At 54.7% G+C, this 20,986-nt stretch overlaps 1 protein-coding gene across 1 annotated transcript in view; it reads right to left on the reverse strand.

The window, feature by feature from the left end:
• Positions 1 to 435: 435 nt before the first annotated feature.
• Positions 436 to 20,986, reverse strand: part of MYOM3 (myomesin 3) — a 43,521-nt gene continuing 22,970 nt past the window's right edge. Inside the window, exons 15-35 of the mRNA XM_042996392.1 lie at positions 20,552 to 20,673; positions 19,958 to 20,145; positions 19,571 to 19,697; positions 18,376 to 18,554; positions 15,283 to 15,397; positions 14,145 to 14,301; positions 13,372 to 13,481; positions 12,081 to 12,125; positions 11,272 to 11,408; positions 9,210 to 9,354; positions 9,037 to 9,096; positions 8,557 to 8,624; positions 7,661 to 7,771; positions 5,866 to 5,953; positions 5,292 to 5,330; positions 4,938 to 5,046; positions 3,617 to 3,780; positions 3,348 to 3,384; positions 3,136 to 3,158; positions 2,351 to 2,406; positions 436 to 1,106 (exon numbers count right to left, since the gene is read on the reverse strand). Of these exons, the coding sequence (XP_042852326.1) occupies positions 813 to 1,106; positions 2,351 to 2,406; positions 3,136 to 3,158; positions 3,348 to 3,384; positions 3,617 to 3,780; positions 4,938 to 5,046; positions 5,292 to 5,330; positions 5,866 to 5,953; positions 7,661 to 7,771; positions 8,557 to 8,624; positions 9,037 to 9,096; positions 9,210 to 9,354; positions 11,272 to 11,408; positions 12,081 to 12,125; positions 13,372 to 13,481; positions 14,145 to 14,301; positions 15,283 to 15,397; positions 18,376 to 18,554; positions 19,571 to 19,697; positions 19,958 to 20,145; positions 20,552 to 20,673 (2,374 nt within the window). The 3' untranslated portion in view covers positions 436 to 812. The remainder of the gene's footprint in view (positions 1,107 to 2,350; positions 2,407 to 3,135; positions 3,159 to 3,347; positions 3,385 to 3,616; positions 3,781 to 4,937; positions 5,047 to 5,291; positions 5,331 to 5,865; positions 5,954 to 7,660; positions 7,772 to 8,556; positions 8,625 to 9,036; positions 9,097 to 9,209; positions 9,355 to 11,271; positions 11,409 to 12,080; positions 12,126 to 13,371; positions 13,482 to 14,144; positions 14,302 to 15,282; positions 15,398 to 18,375; positions 18,555 to 19,570; positions 19,698 to 19,957; positions 20,146 to 20,551; positions 20,674 to 20,986) is intronic.

Here is a 20,986-nt window from a genome sequence, read left to right on the forward strand (position 1 = left end):
CTCAATACCGTGGCCAAATTGGACTCACTTTCCAGCGTCCAACTCCCAATTCCGCTAGTCCTGTGAAGGTGTTTTAAAGCCCACCTTCCCCCACTGGGACGGACACCTATCTCCCTCCTCTGACCTCTGGGGGCACTTTCTTTGGATCTGTTTTGTCATCCTTCTCTGCCTTGTCCTGGAGTCTTTTATATCCAGGTCTGTCTCTCCTGCTGGGCTAAAGCCTCGAGGGCAGGGCCTGCATCTCAACGATCTTTGTGTTTCCAGGGATATTCTCAGCCTGGCACATAGGGACCTCAGAAGAGTGTTTGTTGAACTTCAGTGAATTGAAACTATAGACCCCTAAGGGGGGACGTGGCGATCTATGGGTTTATGGCAGGACTCATGAACCTCGGCACCACTGTCCTTTGGGGTCTGATAATTCTGTCGGCGGGGGGGGGGGGGGGGGGGTTGTGGTTTAGTAGCGTCCCTGGCCTCTACCTACCAGATGCCAACAGACGCCCCGGTTGTGACAACCATAAAGCGTTTTCATAAACAATCCCTCGGAGTAGGAGTTCCCATTTAGCAGATGAGATAGGCAAGGTGCACGGCGGGTTTGGACTTGGAGTGGGGTCTTGTGTGTAATTCTCCACTCCAAGTCCAGTGCCCATCTCGCTACCCCGAGACCCCTGGGGACCCCAGCAAGGTCTTGGCCTCTGCGCTTTAGCGTACCCACTACACTCTCACCCCCCGTCCTGGGTTCCACCCTGTCCCCTTCCCCCCTGCCCGGCCCGGGGGCCTGTGACCCACTGGTTGACCCTCCCGGGCCATGCACACTAGGCCTCAGGCTGTGTCTGAACACGCTCTCTCATTTTCTCTAGCACTTTGGCCTCCTCCCCATGTTTAAACACGCTGATGGTGACCTGGCCCGTCTCGGAGCCATACTTGTTCTTGACGAAGACGCCGTAGCGCCCACTGTCCTCACTGTTGACTCTTTCGATGGTGATGGTGACCTCTGACCCCTTCACCTCCATGTGGTAGCGGTCAAGGAAGGTGACAGGCTGGTCGTTCTTCAGCCAAGAGATTTCAGGGGTGGGGTCTCCCGAGATGACACAGGTCAGGCACAGGGTCTGGTGGAAAGCACAGGAAGGGAACACTCAGTCTGGCCTCCCCATACTAACACTTGGCATTCACTTCACTACCCACCCCCCCCCCCCCGCCCGGAGAGCTCCCAGTACGTTTCTCTTGGTGATAAATGTATTACATGTGTTCTCTTGTGACCCATAAAAGGATAACAGTAAAATGGGAGAGGCAATGTATTTTAATTCCGCATCCTTCATCCCTCAAGTTTTCTACAGGCACATTTACTTGTTGGAATTTCAGACCATTGTTACCCTAGCAAATCTGCCCCAGATTGGCCTGAATTTTGCTTTATTGTTTTTTGTTGCATTTCTGCCGTTAGGATTTTACCATGTAAAGAAGACTATACTGCTTTAATACAAAGATTTATGAATTGGCTTTGAAACTTCTTTTTGTTTTTAAATGTTGATTTGTTTTGGGGGGGGGAGAGGGAGAGAGAGAGAGAGAGAGGGAGAGAGAGAGAGAGAGGAGAGAGAGAGAGAGAGAGAGAGAGAGAGAGAGAGGGAGAGAGAGAGAGAGAGAGGGAGAGAATGAATCAGCGTGGGGCTTGATGTCTCAACTTTGAGACCATGACCTGAGGCAGAATCGGGAATTGGACACTCACTCAGCCAGGCGCCCCTGAAATTCCTTGAACAAGCTCTAACACAGAGCGCTACAGTTTAACAGTCAAACACTCAGTGGGGAGCTGGGCCCATGCAGATTCTGAATCTCAGCTCTGCCCCTTCGAGCCGTGTAACCTTGGGAGAGTCCCTTAACCTCTCTGGGCTTCAGTTTCCTCAGCTACAAAGAGGGACTAGGAATAATCCCGTTTCATGTGGTTGCCTTGATGGTTAAACGGACTGAAGTACGTGCACGTAACGGAATAGTGCCTGGCACAAAGTAAGCACCATGCAAACATTAACGATCATTTTCTAGAACACTAGACTTGGGTATTTTCGGGTCTAGAGGGGTTTTTAGGGATCACCAAGTAGAACTCCTACGGAAACGGAAGTTCACTGACAGAAGGCTGTGACGCCCAGGGCCACCCAGAGAGCTGGGGTGAGCACCCCCACGGGCCCGACACGAGGCTCAGTGTCTCTCCTTATACTACACGTGCCCAGTGACTGTGGTCACTCGGCCACACTCGGGTGGATCCGGCTCCTTCAGCTCTTGAATCCACGGTGCTACCTTGTATCAAGATCTGTAACGGATATGAGAGGGGGCAGAGCGTGGGACTGCGGGGGTTGGTCAGTACCTTATCTTCCATGATGGTGGCTACATCGGGCAGGCCCCTCACCACCTTGGCACGATCTGGAAGGGAAAAGAGAGACCCCCGGTGATGAATGCTTTCCTGCCAGCTGCTTCCCGGGATCAGGTTCCACAGAGTGGGGGTTTTATTTTTAAGCAATGTTTCTTTTCTCTATTTTCATCATTTCGGGTAGAAATCTTTAAGTCCGTATTACGTGTTTCTTTGCCTTCACCAACAGAAGATAGGGACACGCTGTGCTTCTGTTATTGACTTGAAGTCACCCTTATGACCGGTGGTGCCTGAAGGTGACAGTGAGGTGCCCCTCCCCCTCCAGAACTGGGGAGGAGGAACGGGCCGGGGTCACCTGATGAAGGTAACGTGTGTGGACTTGGTGGTGGCATCCTTGCTGCTCAGAGGCCAGTTCACGTCCCTCTGGGGTTGGGGCTGTGTCCTGGGCTGCAGGAGGCCCCAGTGCCCCAACAGGCAGAACCAGCTTCGGCTTTAAGGCCGTCCCCTCCCCAGCCCTCACCCCTCACCCGGAAAGCCCGCCCAGCCTCCCTCCTGTCTATCCCTGCCTTTCGGGCCCCGGCTGCTGCACCTGCTCAGTCCACACCCACACATCAGGCGTCCGTGGACCCCTTATCCATCCATCTGTCGTCGTGTCCCTGCCGCCCACAGCCACACAGACCCCATGGGGAGCTGGGACCTCAGAGCCCTGCCAGGAGGCATGAACTCACGGGAAGCTGCCCCGAACTCAGACATGAAAATAACAGAAATACGACTGGACTTACTCTTCTCAATGATGGCCAAGGCTCTGAAAAACAGAAATGGGAAAAAGGCTTGAGTTCCATTTGATAAAGGACAGGCCTGCCCGGGGTGGGGGTGAGGGGGCGACGAGGGAAAGGCACAGCTGGCTGAGGCTCCCAGGAAGGGGTCCTGTACCCAGCTCGTGCCAGACCCCAAGGGGCCGATGGTTCACACAAGAGATGCAGGGGGCACTTACTTCAGCCTCTGGTGCTCAGCCAAGGCGTCGTCAAAAGCTGCCAGAAGGAAAGAGAGGGAGGTGGGGGTGGGGGGGAGCGTCAGAGCCTCAGTCCCTGTGACCTGCAGGTTACAGGGCTTAGCGCTGACTGTTCCTCCACCGTCTTCCCATCCCTGTGTTCTCTCGGGGCAGTGCCAGGATTGGGTGGCGAGATGGGAGTCCCCTGCCCCCAAAAGACCACAAGATTTTCTAAACAGGTTTCTCTGCAGACAGACGGATGGACAGCTCACCTTGTCCCGAGAGATCAGTTGAGAGCTGCCGGGTATCCTTCCCGGCGGCTATCTCCAGGGTGTATTTGCCCTTGTCTGAGTCCTTGGGGTCCAGGATGTGGAGCCAGATCTCATCCAGGGTGGTGCCAGCCCTCACCCGATCACCACTCTCCAGGCGTTTTTCTCTGGATATGCGGGCAAAGAAATGTTGAACACGGCTCAGCCCGTCAGTGCTGCCCTGCTCGTCAGTGTTGGCTGGCTAGGGGTCTACAGGCACCCCCCCCACCCCCCGCAAACTCCTCTCCTGGGGTTTTGTTTCCAGATCTGTGGGCTGACCATCCATCATTCATTCATTCATTCATTCAGCAAATTCATGGCACATCAACCATGTTCCAGTGCTGAGTCTGTATTTGTGATGTGTCCTTCAGCCTGGGACCTTAAAGAAATGGGGCTCTGGGGTCAGTGATCCCCACGTCCTCCACCCCCGGGGATCACTTCCTCACCTCTTCATTTTCCTCAGCTTAAACCCTCCCAGCGTGTCTTCCCACCATCATCCTTCCCTAATCCTTAAAAACCATATCGACTCCTTCCCTTCTTTACTTGTATTTCATTCCTGGAGATGCCCGGTCCATGTCCTCAATATTGTGTTGCAGAAGTGACACCTGTGGACCTGGTCACAGGGCTCAGAAACTCTGGCTAGGAAAGGAGCCCTTGGCTTTGACAAACTCATTTGACAAACTTGACCAAGTCAGTCTAGCCTTCTCCATAGGACGAGTGCAGCAATGTCTGCTCCACAAGGCTGAGGCATGCAAATGGTAAGCAGCACCGGGAAAATAATGCTCTCAAACTGTCTGCAGTCCCTTAGCTCCCGGCTGAGTTTCTGTGGGTAACTTACCCATCCTGCCTTCCGGCCCTGGCACGCAGTCCGTTGTCAGCCCCACACATCCCTCTGCCTGCACCTCTCCCCTCAGCCTGGCTGCCTGAGTTTGCTACGGCTGCAAAGACCCACAAAGGCGCCGTGACCCGCCCGACCATCTGGTCCTCCCTCATTCTGCATCCTTCCAAGATGCTTCTCTAAGACAATGATGCTTCTGTGGCCATGGATGTGCTAGAAAAATGGGTTTACCACCAGGGTTCCTACCTTCCTTGGGGAACCTCCCTTCTGTACCTTTCATTGCTCTTCCCTATCCCTGATTCTCTGTGGACAGCGTGACTAGTGAGAGACCCTGTCTCTGCCACCCCTGTGGGATTGGGCTCTGGGACAGATGCCGTCTGTCCTCCCCCACCCTCTACTCCCCCACCCCCAGAGCTGGGCTAGGGCTCCAGGGAAAGGCCAACTTACTTGTGGAACCAGGTGGTTTTCATGTACTGGATATTGTAGTACTTGACCTTGCTGAAGATCCGGATCCCCTCTTCGGTCCCCTGGATTTTCAGCGGGGTTGCAGAGAGGGCTGGGGAGGCAAAGGAGAAGGCCAAGGCCCTTTGGGCAGCACATCTGGGTGCCAGCCCGCTCCCCCCCTGCTCTACATGTGCGGCGGGGGAAATGCAGCATTGTGAGGAGGTACGAACTTCTACGTCGATCTTTGAGGTTGGAAACTAAACCCATGCCTGGCAGCCAAGGCTGGCTGGAGGTGCGTTGGAGGCTATTTGGCATCAGAACAGGGCTGAAAAAAGGGTGGCGGGGGGGCTTGCTTACCACCAATCCTGCCCAGCTCAGTGTAGATGGCATCCAGGGCTGGAGGGAGACAGAGAGATGGTCAGCTGACATAGGGTCCTTCGAGGGATGTGCCAGGGGTAGGCATGTCCCTGGGAAAGCCTGGTGGACCTCATGAACAGCTCAGGGTACAGGGAGCTCCACAGGATGTCCCCTCACTGGCTTGGGTCTGGGGCACTCACTGATTGATGGGACAGGGGGGCACCACGGATGGAGGACAAATAGGGCAGCCTGACAATTTTCTTGGAGGCTGAGTCAACCAGCCTGATGGTTGACTGAGCCTGGGGCTCGGTAGGGGGTGGAGGGGTGAACTCCGGCTTCGGATCTCGAAGCCTAGGCTCACTGCGGTATGCTGCAGAGAATCCGGATTTCGGTATCACAGACCAGGTCCCTGCCACCCGCCCGCTGTGCAGCCTTGGGCAGGTCCCTTAGCTTCTCTATTGCCCCAAGTGATATGGTGATCTCATAAATTTTACCCTACAGGTCGTATCACATCTTGTGGTTCTGTGTGATCCCTGGGTCCTCCTGGCCCATCTCTCACATTGCCAGCTCCTACCTTCACCTGTGAGGTCCAGTATGGTGTCATCCTCCCCTCGATTGTCAGAAACCGTTGCTCTATAAATTCCCTTGTCCTCTTTGGACAGCTGGAAAGAAGGATGAGAGCATGAGGGTATTGGCATAGGTTCTGGAAGGAGTGCCAATCAGCCTGGGCTCCAGGCCTGCCCCTAACTCTCTGTGTGATCGCAGGCAAAAACTCTTCTCCTCTCTGGGCCTCAGTTTACCCATCTGGAATGGGTGATCTCTAAGGCTTCTTCTACCTCTGGAGCTCTTTGATTCCAAGTTCAGGGCTGGTCTGGGCCGGGGGGCAGGTAGCGGGAGGTGGGGGGGAACTGAGGGCAGAAGCAGACACCCCACCTTTAGATTCACAGGCAGCTGCACCGAGAAGGACATGAGGACCTCTCTTTGCAGGGTTACCTGAGCTGCCCTGCTCCCTGGAGGCCCCGGCTGGAGGGACCCCTCTGCACTTCTCCAGAAGGAAGCGTGCTATCTTTTGGCCAGGACAAGGGGCTCCTTTCTGGCGCATGCTCGTCAACCCCAAATGAAGCCCGAACTGACACTCAGCAAAGCAAGAGCCTGGGTTGCGCTCCTGAAGCAAGGTCCAGCTGTCACAAGTGACCTCTCCTTGCACAGCATCTCCTTCGGGCCCTGGGAGAACTATCTGCTTCCCTGTCCCCCCTCAAAGGGTCTCTCCCACTCCGACCATCTCTCCATAGTGTGTTTTGAGGCAGAATCCAAGGCAGAGACAACCCTTAACCTGGGGATTGGAGAGCTGAACCCCAACAGACCTCTCCTGCTTGGCTCCCTCCTCCCCCAGTGGAGGCTCCAAAGTCCCAGCCAAACCGGGGGCGGGGTGGGGGGTGGGGGTGATTGTGTCTTTGCACTTAACCCCTCGGAGCCTCCATTTACTCGCCTGTGAGATGGTGGCATAATCCTCGCCCTGGCCACGGGCTGTCGCTACAAAAGGCGGTAACTCTTTGGAAGCCAGAAAGCCAAAGATAATCCAAGCGATTATTACAACAAGCCTCACGAGGTACGAAGCGCCTACTTGCCCTGTGCCAGGAGCTTGCGCTGTGGCGACAAAGGCCGGTTGTGGCATCATCCCGGCCGGGATTTGGGGGAAGACCCTGAAGTCACTGTTCCCTTTCTGGTCAGCAAACTCACATTTGCTCCAGTCCTCCGTGGCACCCCGTGAGGCCGCAGAAACCAGCCGCAGGGCAGAGAAGCATCGAAGGTTTGAGCACAGGCCTTGTGTTTCCATCTCAACCAGGCTACCCACCCTCTGAAGGCCAAGTGGGCTGGAGAACTAAGCCTCAGGCCTGCTCTGCTCTGCCCAGACCCGCCTCACATAGCGATGGCCTTCCGGCCCTGAATCCTACACTCTTGGTCGGGGCAGGAACAAATCTTTGACTGAGCGTCCCTTCTGACCCATTCATGTTACAGACGAACGCTGAGCTCAGAGGACAATGACTAGCTTAAGGTCACACCGTTAGTGGCAGGGCCAGAAATGCAATCCAAACAAAAGGAAATATCTGTATTGCTGTTCCTGCCTTTACCTAAAATGTTTCTATTTTCCCCTCCATGGGCTTTTTTTTCCCTTGAGTTAATTTTGGTTCAAAAAATACCGCGTGAAATGTTATTTATCTTGATTACTGAGGTTTTAGTGCCCCCTTAAATTCTGTGCTCGAAGTGAGTGTCTCACTGGCCTCATCCTGGTCCCAGCCCCGCTCCTGACTCCGTGCCCAGTGCTCCTGGTGCTGCCTGGAGGGTGTGAGACCTGGGGTTGCACTTACCTCCTCGATGCACAGGATTCCCACTCCAGTCTGTGGGTCGTACTGACCGTCCGGTGTCTCTTTCTTCTGGAAGAACCACTGGAAGCAGGTTTCCTTCTTGGTGTTGGTTGCCTGAGGGAGGTAGGGAATGAAGAGACTCTCTCAGGCTTTCTCTTTTTAAGAACTCAACTCTTCAGATCTCTCTCTCTTTTTTTTCCTACAGACTTGCGTCTCCCTCACCCCCATACTCGCTCGTAGCTAATTCCTTCTTAGATCTCAACTATTCCTTCCTTCACACCGCATGTCCTCTGCTCGTTCCACATTCTGGATCTGATCTCTTCTCTACTCTATTTTTCCTTGTAAGCGTCTGTGCGTCTTACAGATCTACCCTTTTCCAGGCATCTAAAGAGGCTGCAGGGTGCTGAGAAGGAGCACCACCCTTGGAGGCAGACTGCGTTAAAACCACGCTCCAGACTTCACCTCCTACCCCGTGGTCTTAAGCTGTTTCTCTACTTGTTCTCCGACCCACGCCTGTCTCACAGATGATTGTGAGGCAGATGGGTGCTGAGCACAGGGTCTGGCAAGGCTACTAACAAACATTAGGGAATCCCCCTCCATATATAGACCCCTCACTTGCTCCTGGCCCCCCTGGCCCCACAGAACCCCTTCCTGGAACAGCTGGGAGATCTAGCTGAAGGCTGATAGGACCCCCACTAATTTGGCTCCTTGGGGTCTTCCAGGGAGTAGCTCTGTTTTCTAGTTAAACTGGTCCTCCTGGGGCTACTTCTCCTTGGGATCAGCCAAGCACAGGAATTTGGGAAAGCGGGCAAGGACAGCCACCGGGCTGGGGGGGACGAGCCACATGCTCCCCGCACTGGGGGGGGGGGGCAGGGCTGGAGGCAGGGGCGGGGATTTGCCTTGCATGTCAGGAGCACTTGGCAGTCTTCCGTGACCTTCCACTGCAAGGGCTCCTCGAAATAGGGACCTGCGAGCACAAAACAAACACGCCCACCGTCAGAGCTCCAGGCTCCGCCAGGGCGCCACCTGGTGGTGAGAGGGGGGGCAGCCCGCGGGGGAGGGGCAGCTAGAGACCACAGGTCCCTCAGATTCTGCCGCCACCAAGGCAAGGGACGGAGGTGAGGCAGGAGAGGTGCCTGGGGCGCCAAATTTAAGGAGGTGTCACTCTCAGGGTTGGGCTTGACCCTCAGGGGTGTTGCTCTGTGTCTTGTTCTTGCACCGGGACAGAGCTGCATTGAATTGCAGTGGCCCTCCCTCGGGGACCCAGTGGGGCTGAGGGACCTGTTAGCCCACCCGTCCCGCAGGTCCCTAGCAGGTCCCCAGCACTGTCCGCTGGCTTGGCGGCCACGGCCTCTGAACTTCACCCCAGCACTTCTTACCCTGTTTTCTCTTCCAGTCTCTCCTCTTAGCGTCCGCTTTCCGCAGAAGTTTGTCAAAATCTGTGAACACATCGGGAAGAAGAGTTGTGAGCCGGGAGGGGCCTGGGGATGGACACAGGCCCCGGAGCTGAGAGCCCAGGTTGGGCGCGTGGGGCGGGCAGGGCGCGGCTGACCGTCATCCACCAGTGCCAGGGTGATCTGGTTTTTGGCTTTTCCATCCTGGAGCTGAGCAGTATAGGATCCTTTGTCATCCTCCGACAAGTTCTGGATGATCACTTCCACCAGGCCCTTCGCTCGGTCAAAATTGATTTTGCGGTTCTGGGGAGAATAAAGCCGGAGAATCTTTTTTGCCCTTTTCCTATCCCAGGGAATTTGTACTGTGGGACACAAATCAGGGCGTACCTGGACTTGAAGGGGTGGGGGGTGTGATATGTGCAGAGTTAGATGCCTTCAGAGACTGGGGAGGAGGCCCTGGGTAACTCTGCTTCTCCTATAGCCCTGGGCTGCGTCACACCGGCCCCCGGGAACACCCTGGGGCCCAGCGGGCACAGGAGAGTCTTGGGTACTTGAGTTAACTGCGATTAATAATAAGCCCAAACCCCCACTGTGCCACATTTTCTACAAATGCCCATACAAGTTTAAAGGATAATATAAAAAATGCCTGTGTGCTTGCTACCCAGGATTAACACTCATTTACATTTTGTCACGTTCTAACAGTTTTTAAAAGTTTTATTTTCCACATTTAGGACTGCCTTCTCTCTGGACTTATTTGTATGTATGATTTGAGGGAGCCATCTAGTTTTATTTTTTTTATAATTTTTTTTTAATGTCTATTTATGTTTTTGAGAGAGAAAGAGACAGAGGGTGAGTAGGGGAGAGGCAGAGAGAGAGGGAGACACAGAATCTGAAGCAGGCTCCAGGCTCTGAGCTGTCAGCACAGAGCCGGATGCGGGGCTCAAACTCACGGAGTGTGAGATCATGGCCTGAGCGGAAGTCGGACGCTTAACCACTGAGCCGCCCAGGTGCTTCCCCCGCCCTTTCTTCTAAGTTTATTTTGAGAGACAGCAAGTGCAAGCAGGGGAGGGGCAGACAGAGAGAGAAGCAGAAGCAGGCCCTGCGCACTGTAAGTGTAGAGTCCCATGCGGGGCTCGATCTCACGAATAGTTTTATTTTTCTGTAGGGACAACCGATAGTCCCAATGCCATGCACTCAAGAGGGCAGACTTTTTCACACTTCCTCTACCATGTGCCAAGGTCGCTGTTAATCTTTGTGTAGAAGTTTCATGTCTATTTCCTCGTTTGCTTCTTCTGATCCCGGGACAACCAGCCCCGTTGTACCGATACAGAAACGGAGGCACAGAGAGGTGCACAGGCCTGCCCGAGGGCACACAGCCCACAGGTAGGAGTCCTGACATCCAGCCCTGAGCAGATTCTCCTCTGTCAGAACCAGTGCTCCTCTCTGTAACACATATTGTCTGATGCCCACTTTGCCATCTGAAAATGCAATTTGCAAACAACATGGCAGTATGATCGAATCTCTCCTGAGACTGAAATTGCCATGTTTGTAAAAACAGTTGAACGTGGGCAACTCATGCTTCAATCTAATACAATCTATCGACAGGCATGATTTTTTTTATACCACAACTGTAACGTGAAGAAGAAATAAAAATCATATGCATTTCAAAAGTAGATGCTCAGCGATAATCTGTCTTGTTGCACTGATTTATGATGAACTGGTTTGAATTTAAGAGAAGTTCGGTAAAGCAAAAAGATCAAAAGCCATTTTGTACAAAAAAGAACAGGAAAATGAACGAAAGAGTGTAGGGTCAGGTGGCTAACGGAGTAACTTGTCTATTCGGTGTATGTTAAAACTGCACAAATACTTTGTATCACAAGGTGAGGGTCTAGGTTCAGAGAACTGTAAGCGTGAATGTAGGTTTTTAATCTTAAGAATGTCTAGTAGGACAGTCAAAAGTTGTGTGTGTGGGGGGGGTGGGGGATGGAGAGTCTTTATCCGTGGGAGTGTTTCTCGCACTGGCGGGCCCTAGCCACCAGGTGTCCCCACCCCGATCTCATTGCTGTGACCAAGCATGTGGCCGTTCCTGAAATGTCCACTAGGGGGTGCTGTTGGCCCCGCCAGACGCCGCGTCCGGACGGGACGACGGGGGGGGGGGGGGGGGGGGGGGGGGGGGGGGGGGGGGGGCACCTCCCCTAAGAAGTCTGAGCCCCCGGTTACCGGTGAGCTGAAGATCTCCTTCTCGTTGAAGATGAGATGCAGCTCAGCGGCGGGAGATAACTTTTCCACTTCCAGCCACAGGCGCACCTCTCCTTGCTCGAGGATGTCAACGTTCCAGCCAGAGATCAGCTTGATCACTGGAAGGCGGAGGACAAGAAGCGGGTGGGTGGGGCACCCGTCTCCCCTCTCCACTCCCGACCAGCCCCACCGTGAGCACACCCTGGCCATTTAACAGGCAAAGCGCTTCAAGAGTCTGAGGGCCACGCCGCTGGGATGAGGGTCCGGGGACGGTTTCCACATTCAGTCCCTCTAATGCAATTCATCTCAGAGAAGCGTCCCATCTCCCTAGGGATCTGAGGCCATGGTTCTCACCCTGGCCGGGCACTGGATCCCTGAGGATTTTTAAAAAGGTGAATGTCTGGGCTCCAGCCCCAGAGATTCTGATTTGTCTAGGGCACGGCCTGGACACTGGGGCTTTAAAAGTTATCAGGGTGACTCCCAGGTGCACCCAGGTGTGTGACCCCTGCTCTGGGGACCACACGCTGCTGCTAAGCAACGGAAGGGGGCGGAGGTTGAGATGATCCAAAGTCCACAGGACGGAAGAGCCAATAACAATTACAAGAGGATGAAGCCATCTACTCTGCCCTCCTTTGTATTCCCTTCCCGCCCTGCTGGCCGCCCTTTTCTCCTTTGCGGACCGCAGACTCCCCAGGCCTCTGACCCTGCAGCCCCGTGATGCTCCCATCCTCTGTCCCCTCTGCTGGGCCCCAGTCAGCTCTGCTCCAGACACCCCCGAGGGCCCAGCCTACCTGGGTTTCTGATCTCATGGCTCAACTTCTTCAGCTTGTTCAACTCTGGGACCGGGAGGCGCAAGGAGAAACAAAACAAAACAAGGAGAGTGAAGTGCCCGGGGCCAGTGGGTTCATGGGAGCCATCCTAGCATCCTGTGCTGGGTGAAAGTCCCAAGAGACCCCCCCCCCCAACCTCCCCCCCCCCCCCCCCCCCGGCCTGGAGTCACTCGCTACACAGGAGGTGAGGGTGAGGGACAGTGCTGTAGGCCGCCTGAGGCGTGCTACCTCCTCGGGGAAGTTTTACCCTGTGCCGGGCTCCGCGTGCCCTCACCCGTCCTCACACAGCGCTGTGGGGTGAGCACTACTGTCCCCTCTGACCGCTCCAGGCCCACTGGTGGCCGGGGTGGGGCCCACACTTCATTTTCCCTTGTAAGCCCCAGAGCCCTGAGTATGGTGAGTCTCGACTCATGGCAAAGTGAAAACAGAATAAAACGAAAACCAGAAACGTGGCTTGAGTTTGCAGACAGTCAATCACCTGACTGTATCCGCATAACATTGTTTCTGCTGGGACAGCCCCGGGGATTATCGTCTCCCTTTGCAGATGAGCCAACCGAGGTCCAGAGAGGCGACGTGGCTTGCTCCACATCAAGCAGCCGGCAGATTATGGAAGTGGACTCGGAACCTGAGCCTGTGCGGCTTCTGCATCTTAACAAAATCAGAGGGCCTCACGAGCAAGCACTCAGCCGGGAAGACGGCGGCCCGTCGCCCCTCGTACTCTGGGGACAGCGGAGCCGGAGTCTTGTCCGTCAACAGCACTGGCTCCGGTTCTGTCTAAGCCATCAAACGTGGCTGACCCTTGAGACACAGCATCGCCTCTCTGGTTTGCCACAGTCCCCGCTGCTCCCTATTGCCCTGGTTCCTCAGACCAGCGGCCATTTGCAATTTGCCCTCACCCTGTGCTGTGGTATTTCTGGGGCGACAGAAGGAGGTGAAATAATTCTGGTTCCTTTGCTTTTTATCAAAAGTAGAAAAGGGAAAGAGAGACAAGAAGAACGTGAACTCCGCCGAGCAGGGGTTTTTGACTGTTGAGTTCGCAGTGCCCAGGACAGTGTCTGGAGTATGGCAGGTGCTCCATAGATACTTGTCAATGGACTGGCTGACTGAATGGGTGGGTGACGGCCTACTTCTCCGGAAATCGCTGCTTTATCAGTTTTTGTTGCTCCTTGCCAGCCTCTGGGGACATTTGTGTTCGGGACTCTTGATGTGGGCCTGTCTCTCTGGGGAGGTGGCAGTGGGGCAGGGGCATTACCTTCCTCAGTCAGCGTGTGGCTGGCCGAGATGTCTTCGTCAGCATCGGTGACCACTACTGAGTAGGTGCCCAAATCCTCAAGGCCAGGCTCTTTCAGGATGACCTTGGACCTGGCGGAGAGAGGAGAGCAGAGACTCGGTGAGGAGCCTTGTGCCCTGGAGGCCTGAGAACTGCAGGCCCCGGCACCCCAGCCCCACCCCTGGCCACGCCTCCTTACACCCCCCCGGGGTGCCCTGCCCAGGGTAGCTCTGGCCTGGCACCTTCAATGGCCCCGTTAGCCAGGCTCTCTGGCACAGGGTCTTCCTACTGGCCACACTGCCCTCTTGCCCCCCAGGGCTCAAGCCATCATCTGGACAGGGCCAAAGCCAGAGCTGCTGGGGGTGGGCGAGTGAGACATGGGGACGTTTGACCTCTGGTCCCAACCCCTCTTTTTACACGTGAGGATGCTGAGCCCAGAGAACTTTTGAGAGCAAGCCGTTGGCACCCAGGCTAGAAACCACGTGCTTTGCGTCTCCTTGGCAGCACAATTCCTTGCAGAAGAATCTTTAGTGAATGTTGCCATTTTTGCCCTTAAATGCATCGTCCCCTCATTTCTACCTAAGGTGGCAGCCGGCGTCCTTGGTGAGAGACCAAGCAGCCCCAGCCAGGCCCACTATCGTGAGTACCCCCCCTCCCCCCCCACCCCGGTGGCCTTGCCCCTGAACTTCTCCCCACTCACCTGACAGCCTTTGGGACCTGTGGACTAGTTACACTGCCCCTCTGCCCTCACTTACTTGTTAGCTTTCTCCTCGACCTTGACCCGCTGGGGGTCTGGCGGGCCCTTGTAGTCCTTGGACCACTGAAACTCTGACGAGTCAGGGGCCTCGGGGGCTTCGAAAGCCAAGTAGATAAAGCCCTCTTCATCCACACCAACCTCGATCTCTCGGGCATCTGAGGGCAGGACCCAAGGCAGGGCACCAGTCGTTGAGAAGCAATAAACCCAAGTCACTCGCCTTCCTGCTTAACCCTTTCCACGGCTGCCCATTTGCGCTCGAATAAAATGATAAACCCCAGTCTCCTTGCCCGGGTCTCCAAGGCCTTGTGTGATCAGCTCCCTCTCAGCTCTAATGTCACACCTCCTCAGAGAGGCCCTCCCTGACCACCCTGGCTAAAGTAAGCCCCGCCCCACCCCACCCCCCTGTTCATCTCCTTTACAGCACTTACCACCCCCTTAAGTCATCACCTTCGCATAATCCTTTCCTTGTTTACGTCCGGCCCCCTCCCCCATGCTAGGGCAGGGGCCCTGTGTCCCCAGTGCAGTGTGGGCATCACCAAATATTTGTGGAATGAACGGAGAATTGAAAGACTGGAACAAGAACGTGGCTTATAGGCCGCAGAGATAAGTGATTCCGTCATGTGCTAGCTGCGTGACCGGACCGGTTAACTTCTGAGCTACGCCAGAGTCAGTTGTGAGTGGGGGCAATGATCCCTCGCCCAGGGGCCTGTTGGGAGGGCCGGGCCGTATGAGGACCTAGTGTAGCACCTGGTGTGTGTGGCAGGAGGGGACCTCGGGAGCTGTGGCTGCAAGAGAGACAAAGCCTCGTGTGGTATCTGGGATGGAGGTGGGTGTTAAATATCCACGAGGAGTTGTGGGAGTTTATGCATATGGCATGTGAAAGAATGGAAAACCCCATCGAATAGGAAGCAAACATATGTTCGTATCTTGGGGTCCCACAGAAATGAGCAGGAGTGGGGAGTGGGCGAGAAACAGGCAGAGAGGAAAGGCGGAGCCAGATGATGTGCAGGGTGGCGGTGGGAGGGGGGCCCTTCCTGCCGCACATCTGCATGCTCCTCCCGACCCTCCGCTCACCTCTGCCTGTCCCTGATGGCACAGCCCGGCCTCGGGGTGCCCGCGCCTCCCCCTGCCCTTACCTGGCTTGTCTTCCAGGAGTATGGGGTCGGTGGGCATGGATGGCTGTCCCGGACCCGCTGAATTCACGGCCTGAACCTGGAACCTGTACCTCTTTCCCGCTTGCAAGTCAGAGACCTGGGGGAGGTGGAGGGGTGGGCCAGGGTGAGCACTGAGGACAGAAAAGACTCGCCCTGGGGTGGGGGGCAGGCCAGGAGCACCCCACTCTCCCGAGTCCCGGTCTGCAGTGGGTTCCTGCACTGGGATTACCTCCCATGCCTGTGGCACGTGGAATTCTGCCCACTTAACTCGTCACCCGCCTCAACAAGAAAGCACCCCATCTCTTCTCCATCCATCACCCCAGAGAGAAGCCTGGGGATCATCTTTGACATCTTTCTCTTGGGCCCTACACTTCTTATCACTGAGTTCACACTTCCCCAACATTTCTTGAACGTGGCTACTCTTCTCCACGTCCCAGCCGTGGCCCTGATCGAGGCTTTATTTCTCCTCACCTGGATTAGTCCAACAGTTCCCCGAATGGTGTCCCTGACTCTAGATCCTTCTTCCCAGACTTCCCCTCTGCCAGTCCTTCCAAGATGCCGGTCTGATCATGCTTGGCATGCTTAGCGCAACATCTTCTTAATCTGGCCCTAGCCTTCTGTGTCTTCTGTGTTCTTGCCGTTCCGTGTGGCCCCTTCACTCCATGACTCCCTCCGGGTGCCCAGATTCACCTGATCGGTTTCCCGTTCCACGTCTTCCTGCCTTTGTCCTTGCTGAGCCCTGTGCCTGCCAAGCCCTCCCCTCATTCTTGGTCTAGCCAATGCCAATTCATCCTTGACCACTCAGCTCAGCTCGGGCAGATTCGAGGACTCCAGGAAGGGTCTCTTACCTTCCTCCTTGGAACTCCCAGAATCCCTTTGGGCCTCCCCCTCAATCATACAATACACGGTAAGGTAACTGCTTGCTGCCCAAAGACCGCGGCTTATTTTGCTCTTTACGTCTAGGATCCGGTTCCAGACCGGGCACTAAGAAGGCACCAAGAGGTGTTCAGTAAACGGCCAACCACCCACAATGCAAAAATGGTGCCAAGTCACCAGGGCCTGCCCAGCCTGGCCTGGGCCAAGCTACGTGGGGAGGCAGAAGGACCGTCCCTCTCGTGTGGCTCTCTGGGACCAGCTGTTCAGCGCTGGCCGACTCTACTGCAGGGGGCCTGACCCCGTGGGGCAGAAACTGCAGAATCGCAGAGCATTCCACTGGCCAAGGCCTGTCCTCCCCGCTCGTTTCCGGTGGCCTTACGGTTATTGTTTCAAAATGAAAGGTTTTAACTGTTTTGATTCTAAAAGAAAGACACACTTGCTGGGAAAATATTAAAGCAATAGAGAAGAATGTAAAACGAAGGGTTAAGCTCTCCTGGCAGTCCCACCCCGACAGACGACCAGAAATAACAATTCCCCCCCCCCCCCAAACAAATCTGGCTTTACTTTCCAGCGGAAGCCGATCCTCGATCTAACGCTGCACAAGGTTTCTTGGACGATGACAAGAGAAGTCCCTTTACACTGCCTGGCTTTGCCAGAGAATCCCCCTGGAAGGCTTCGCGAATCTGCACGCTGTCCTCGTGCTGGGACCATTGCTCATCTTCTCTGATGGTCCCAATTTTAGTATAGGTGCTGCCGAAGCGAGCACCAGAAATAACAGTTCTGTAACACTCCGTTTGGGCTTTGAAATGCACATAAACCATGTAGAAATAGGACAGGCACCACGTTTGTTGGCTTCGCATTCTTTCCACATTGTTCGGGGGCATCGTGAACGTGCCTTCCTCTCTCTTGGTGCTAACTGATGGGACGCTAATGTGTGGTCTTGAAAAGTGAGTTGGGGAAGACACATTCCTCCTTTCCCTAGAGCTCCAGAAAATAGAATCTAGTCTACATCACAGGACTATCCTCACAAATGTTCCTCAAACACAGGCGGCCCCGGGGCGGGGGGGGGGGGGGGGGCGGGGACTTGGTGGCTGCAGAGATGGGCGCTGGGTGTGTGGAAACAGCCTCAGGGACCGGGACGTCTGGGATTCTGACGGATTGACTAAGGCAGTGATTTGCGCCCACTGAGAACGCTTCCTTGACACTTTGTTTTCTGGCCTGTCCAATATTGGCCAGTTGGTGGAAGTTCCAATGACCACCACAGGTGAATAAAACCAATGATTCTGCTAGATTTCTTATTTATCCAAAAAGTTTAGAGTTTGTTTCTCATTTAAATTAGGAAAATACTGGGGCGCCTGGGTGGCTCAGTCGGCTAGGCATCCCACTTTGGCTTGGGTCATGATCTTGCGGTCTGTGGGTTCGAGGCCTGCCTCGGGCTCTGTGCTGACAGCTCAGAAGCCTGGAGCCTGCTTTGGATGCCGTGTCTCCCTCTCTCCGCCCCTCCCCCACGGGCACTCTGTCTAAGAAAAATAAACATTAAAAAAAAAGAGAAATATATATCTATGTATATGTTTGTTAATGTGTAATATTATGTATATACATAGTATGTTATCGAACATATAAATATTCTACTTTGTATTCTGCTTTTCTTAGCCACAGATGATGGATCCATTTTCATGTCAGTACATACATGTAGGGACACCTCATTTTTTGTACTATTGTCACTCCTTAAACTATCATCGCCTTTCTACTACCTGGCGCAGGATTACGCTCTAAGGATACACTGATTGATTTAAGCAAACCCCCTACCGATGGACATTTAAGCTGTTTCCAACTTTTGCCTGTATAGGTCTTTGTGCACTTGCTTAATTATTCCTCTGCAGTCCAATCCCAGGGCAGAATTCCTGGCTCGAGGGAAAAGGCCTATCCAATGCTGACATACCTGGATGACTGTGAGTGAGGGTTTAGGGAGGAGTCCGCCCAGCTTGGAGCAGTTTAAGGCAACCGGCCAGCGGGTCAGACGGCCCACTTGCTGTGTGACCCTGGGTATGCGACTCCCCGTCTCTGGTCCTGTGCTGACATTAAGTGAGGGCAGTGATCCCTGAGGGTCATCCCAGCTCCAGTGTTCTGTAGTCCTGCTATGTTCAGTGGCAGGGAAGGCTCGGGGTGGGGCAGGGGGTGAAGGGGCAGGGGACTCACCCTCAGGTGGGTGCCAGAGATGCGGTCTGGGGTGACTGGCTGCCACTGTTCAGAGCCTTCTTCCTGGACACTGACGAGGTAGCCTGTGACCGGCCCAGCCCCGGTATAAAGCGGGGGCTCCCACTTCAGCATCAGGGAGGTGGCCCGCACCTCGAACGCCTGCACGTCATACGGGGGGCCTGTGGGAGGTGGGGTAGAGGAGGAGTCGGCCAGCCAGCCAGCTAGGCAGCGAGCCGGGCGGTCTGCCATCAACCTTGTCAATCTGGAAGCACCTGCTCTGGGCAGAGTGGGGACCTGGTAGGACTTGGCTTCGCGACAAACTTGGTCTTGGTCTGGGCCTGAGAGAGCGTTAACTTTTCAAAATGTGCTCAGCATCACTTCTTCCGGAAGCATCCACGATCTTCTCCCTCCCTATCGCAGGCAGCAGTAACCCTTCTAATGTCTTTGCTATTTCAGTGATTAGTGTAGGGGCTACGGCATGACCCCCAGAGTCAGATCCCCAGGGTTCGGGCCCCAGCTTCAGGCTTTGGGGCCTCTGCTCAAGTTCCTCAACCCCTATGTTCCTGTCTCCTCATCTATAAAATACAGATAATGATAATTATTATAATCTAGTGTTGCTGTGAGCATGAATGGCATGACTTGTGGGATCTGTCCACACATGGTAAGGACCCAATAAATATCAGTTGTTCATAATTACTGTCTAAAGCATCACGCATACTAATTATCTACCATTTAGTTAAAAATAAAAACCAGCACTGAGCTGAACAGCATGATGGAAGGTTGCGATCCTTCCTTCCTGGGGAGGAGGTGGGGGCTCATCTGAGAGAAAGTTAACGAGGTTGTGGGGAACGGCGTGCAGGGTGTCAGTCACCCTAACAGCGTGCTCCTGGGGTCTGACATTGGCCTGCGGCCAAAATCAGAGCTCAGATGGTGTGCTGAGCTAGGGGAGAGTTTATGCAGAGGGTGCAGAGCCAGTTGATGGCCAAGGTCAGGAGTCCTCTAAGGTAAGGTTAAGACTGTCTGTGTCAGAGATTATAGGGTTTGTTGGTGGAAGGGACCAGGGGTCTGAGGTCTGGGACCAACAGAGCAAGCTTGGATGCACAGAAAGCTTGGTGACGCCCATCCCATCTACTGGTTGGATTTGGGGGACGGGGTGAGGGCAGGTGCTGGGCTTCGGCATCTTTAGACCCCTCACCTGGTTGGGGCATCGTCCACTCTTTGCACTCAAACAGGTTGCTGGGCGCCGACAGCTCACCAACACCTGCCCAGTTTGCCGCCCGGGCACGGAACTCGTAGAAGTGGCCTTCACGAAGGTTACTGATCTTGAAGAGCAGATACAGACAGTGAAAGCCAAGGCTGAGGCAAAAGGGAAAGGGGTGTGGCAGGGGCAGCGCGGAGGTCAGAGCAGGAAGTCCCTGGGGCCTTAAACAAGGTTGGTCAAGTGAGTCTGCATTTGAAAATTAGCCAGATTATTGAGTCCAGGGAACCTGAGGCCTTCTTGGCTTCAGGACCTCTAACAGTGACCTCTGGTCTCCACCGGCACAGGCCAGGACACGAGGCGGTGGCCACATTCCAGGCTTACCTTGCAGACCCGGGTGGGGATGGGCTGCTGGTTGACCGGGTGCCAGTCCAGCTCCTCTGAGTCGTGCTGGTCCAGGAAGTAGCCCAGGATCTTGCCGCCTCCACGACGCTTGGGGGGCTTCCACCCAATGACCATGTCATTTTTCCCACAGCTCAGGAGAGCGAAATCATATGGGGCAGATGGCGTGGCTACGGGGAGGAGGGAGGTGAGGACAGCCGCTTCCTTAGGGGCGGCCACATTGGGCAGTGGGGCCCGAGGGAGCCAACATGCGTCCTCCAGTGGATGCCCACCTTGCTTTGGGGTACTAATTTAGCCAACAGCATTTGCCGGTAATCCTGACTCCACTCCCTAGAGGGCAGCTGGGCCTCAGAGCTGGTGAGACCTTTGCCCCATGGCCTCAGGCCATTGTCATTTCCTCCCCAAAGGAAAGGCAGGGAGGTGCTCGGGGTCAGCTTTAGTTCCCCTCAGAGGACTTATGCCCCCTTGGTCTCTGGGACTGGACCCTCCAAGATGTGGTCGATAAGCCCCCACTCTCTGCCCCGCTCAGGGCTGCCCCCAGGAGACATGCAGACTGGACCTGCCCTTTGGACTTACCCAGAGCCTGCTTGACCCTGATGGGTTCGGTGGTCGCTGAGCTCTCACCTACCCCAGCCTCGCTGACTGAGCGGACACAAAACTCGTACTCTTTCCCTGTCCTCAGCCCAGGGACCGTAAACCTGGAAGAGAAATGTGTAAGCTTTCAGGGAGGGTCAAACAGCTTGCAGATGTCCCTGAACTTTCTAGAACAATCTTGTGGGCTAAGTGGCCACCAGAGGTAGGATTTGAGGTTTTGGGCCAGTTCTTTGTTTGTTTGTTTTTTTTAATTTTTTAAAGTTTATTTTATTTTCTTAAAAATTTTTTTTCAATGTTCATTTTTGAGAGAGAGAGACAGAGTGTGAATGGGGGAAAGGCAGAGAGAGAGGGAGACACAGAAGCTAAAACAGTCTCCAGGCTCTGAGCTGTCAGCACAGAGCCTAACGCGGGGCTTGA

The sequence above is a fragment of the Panthera tigris genome, chromosome C1 (assembly GCF_018350195.1).
Source record: "Panthera tigris isolate Pti1 chromosome C1, P.tigris_Pti1_mat1.1, whole genome shotgun sequence".
NCBI lineage: Eukaryota > Metazoa > Chordata > Mammalia > Carnivora > Felidae > Panthera > Panthera tigris.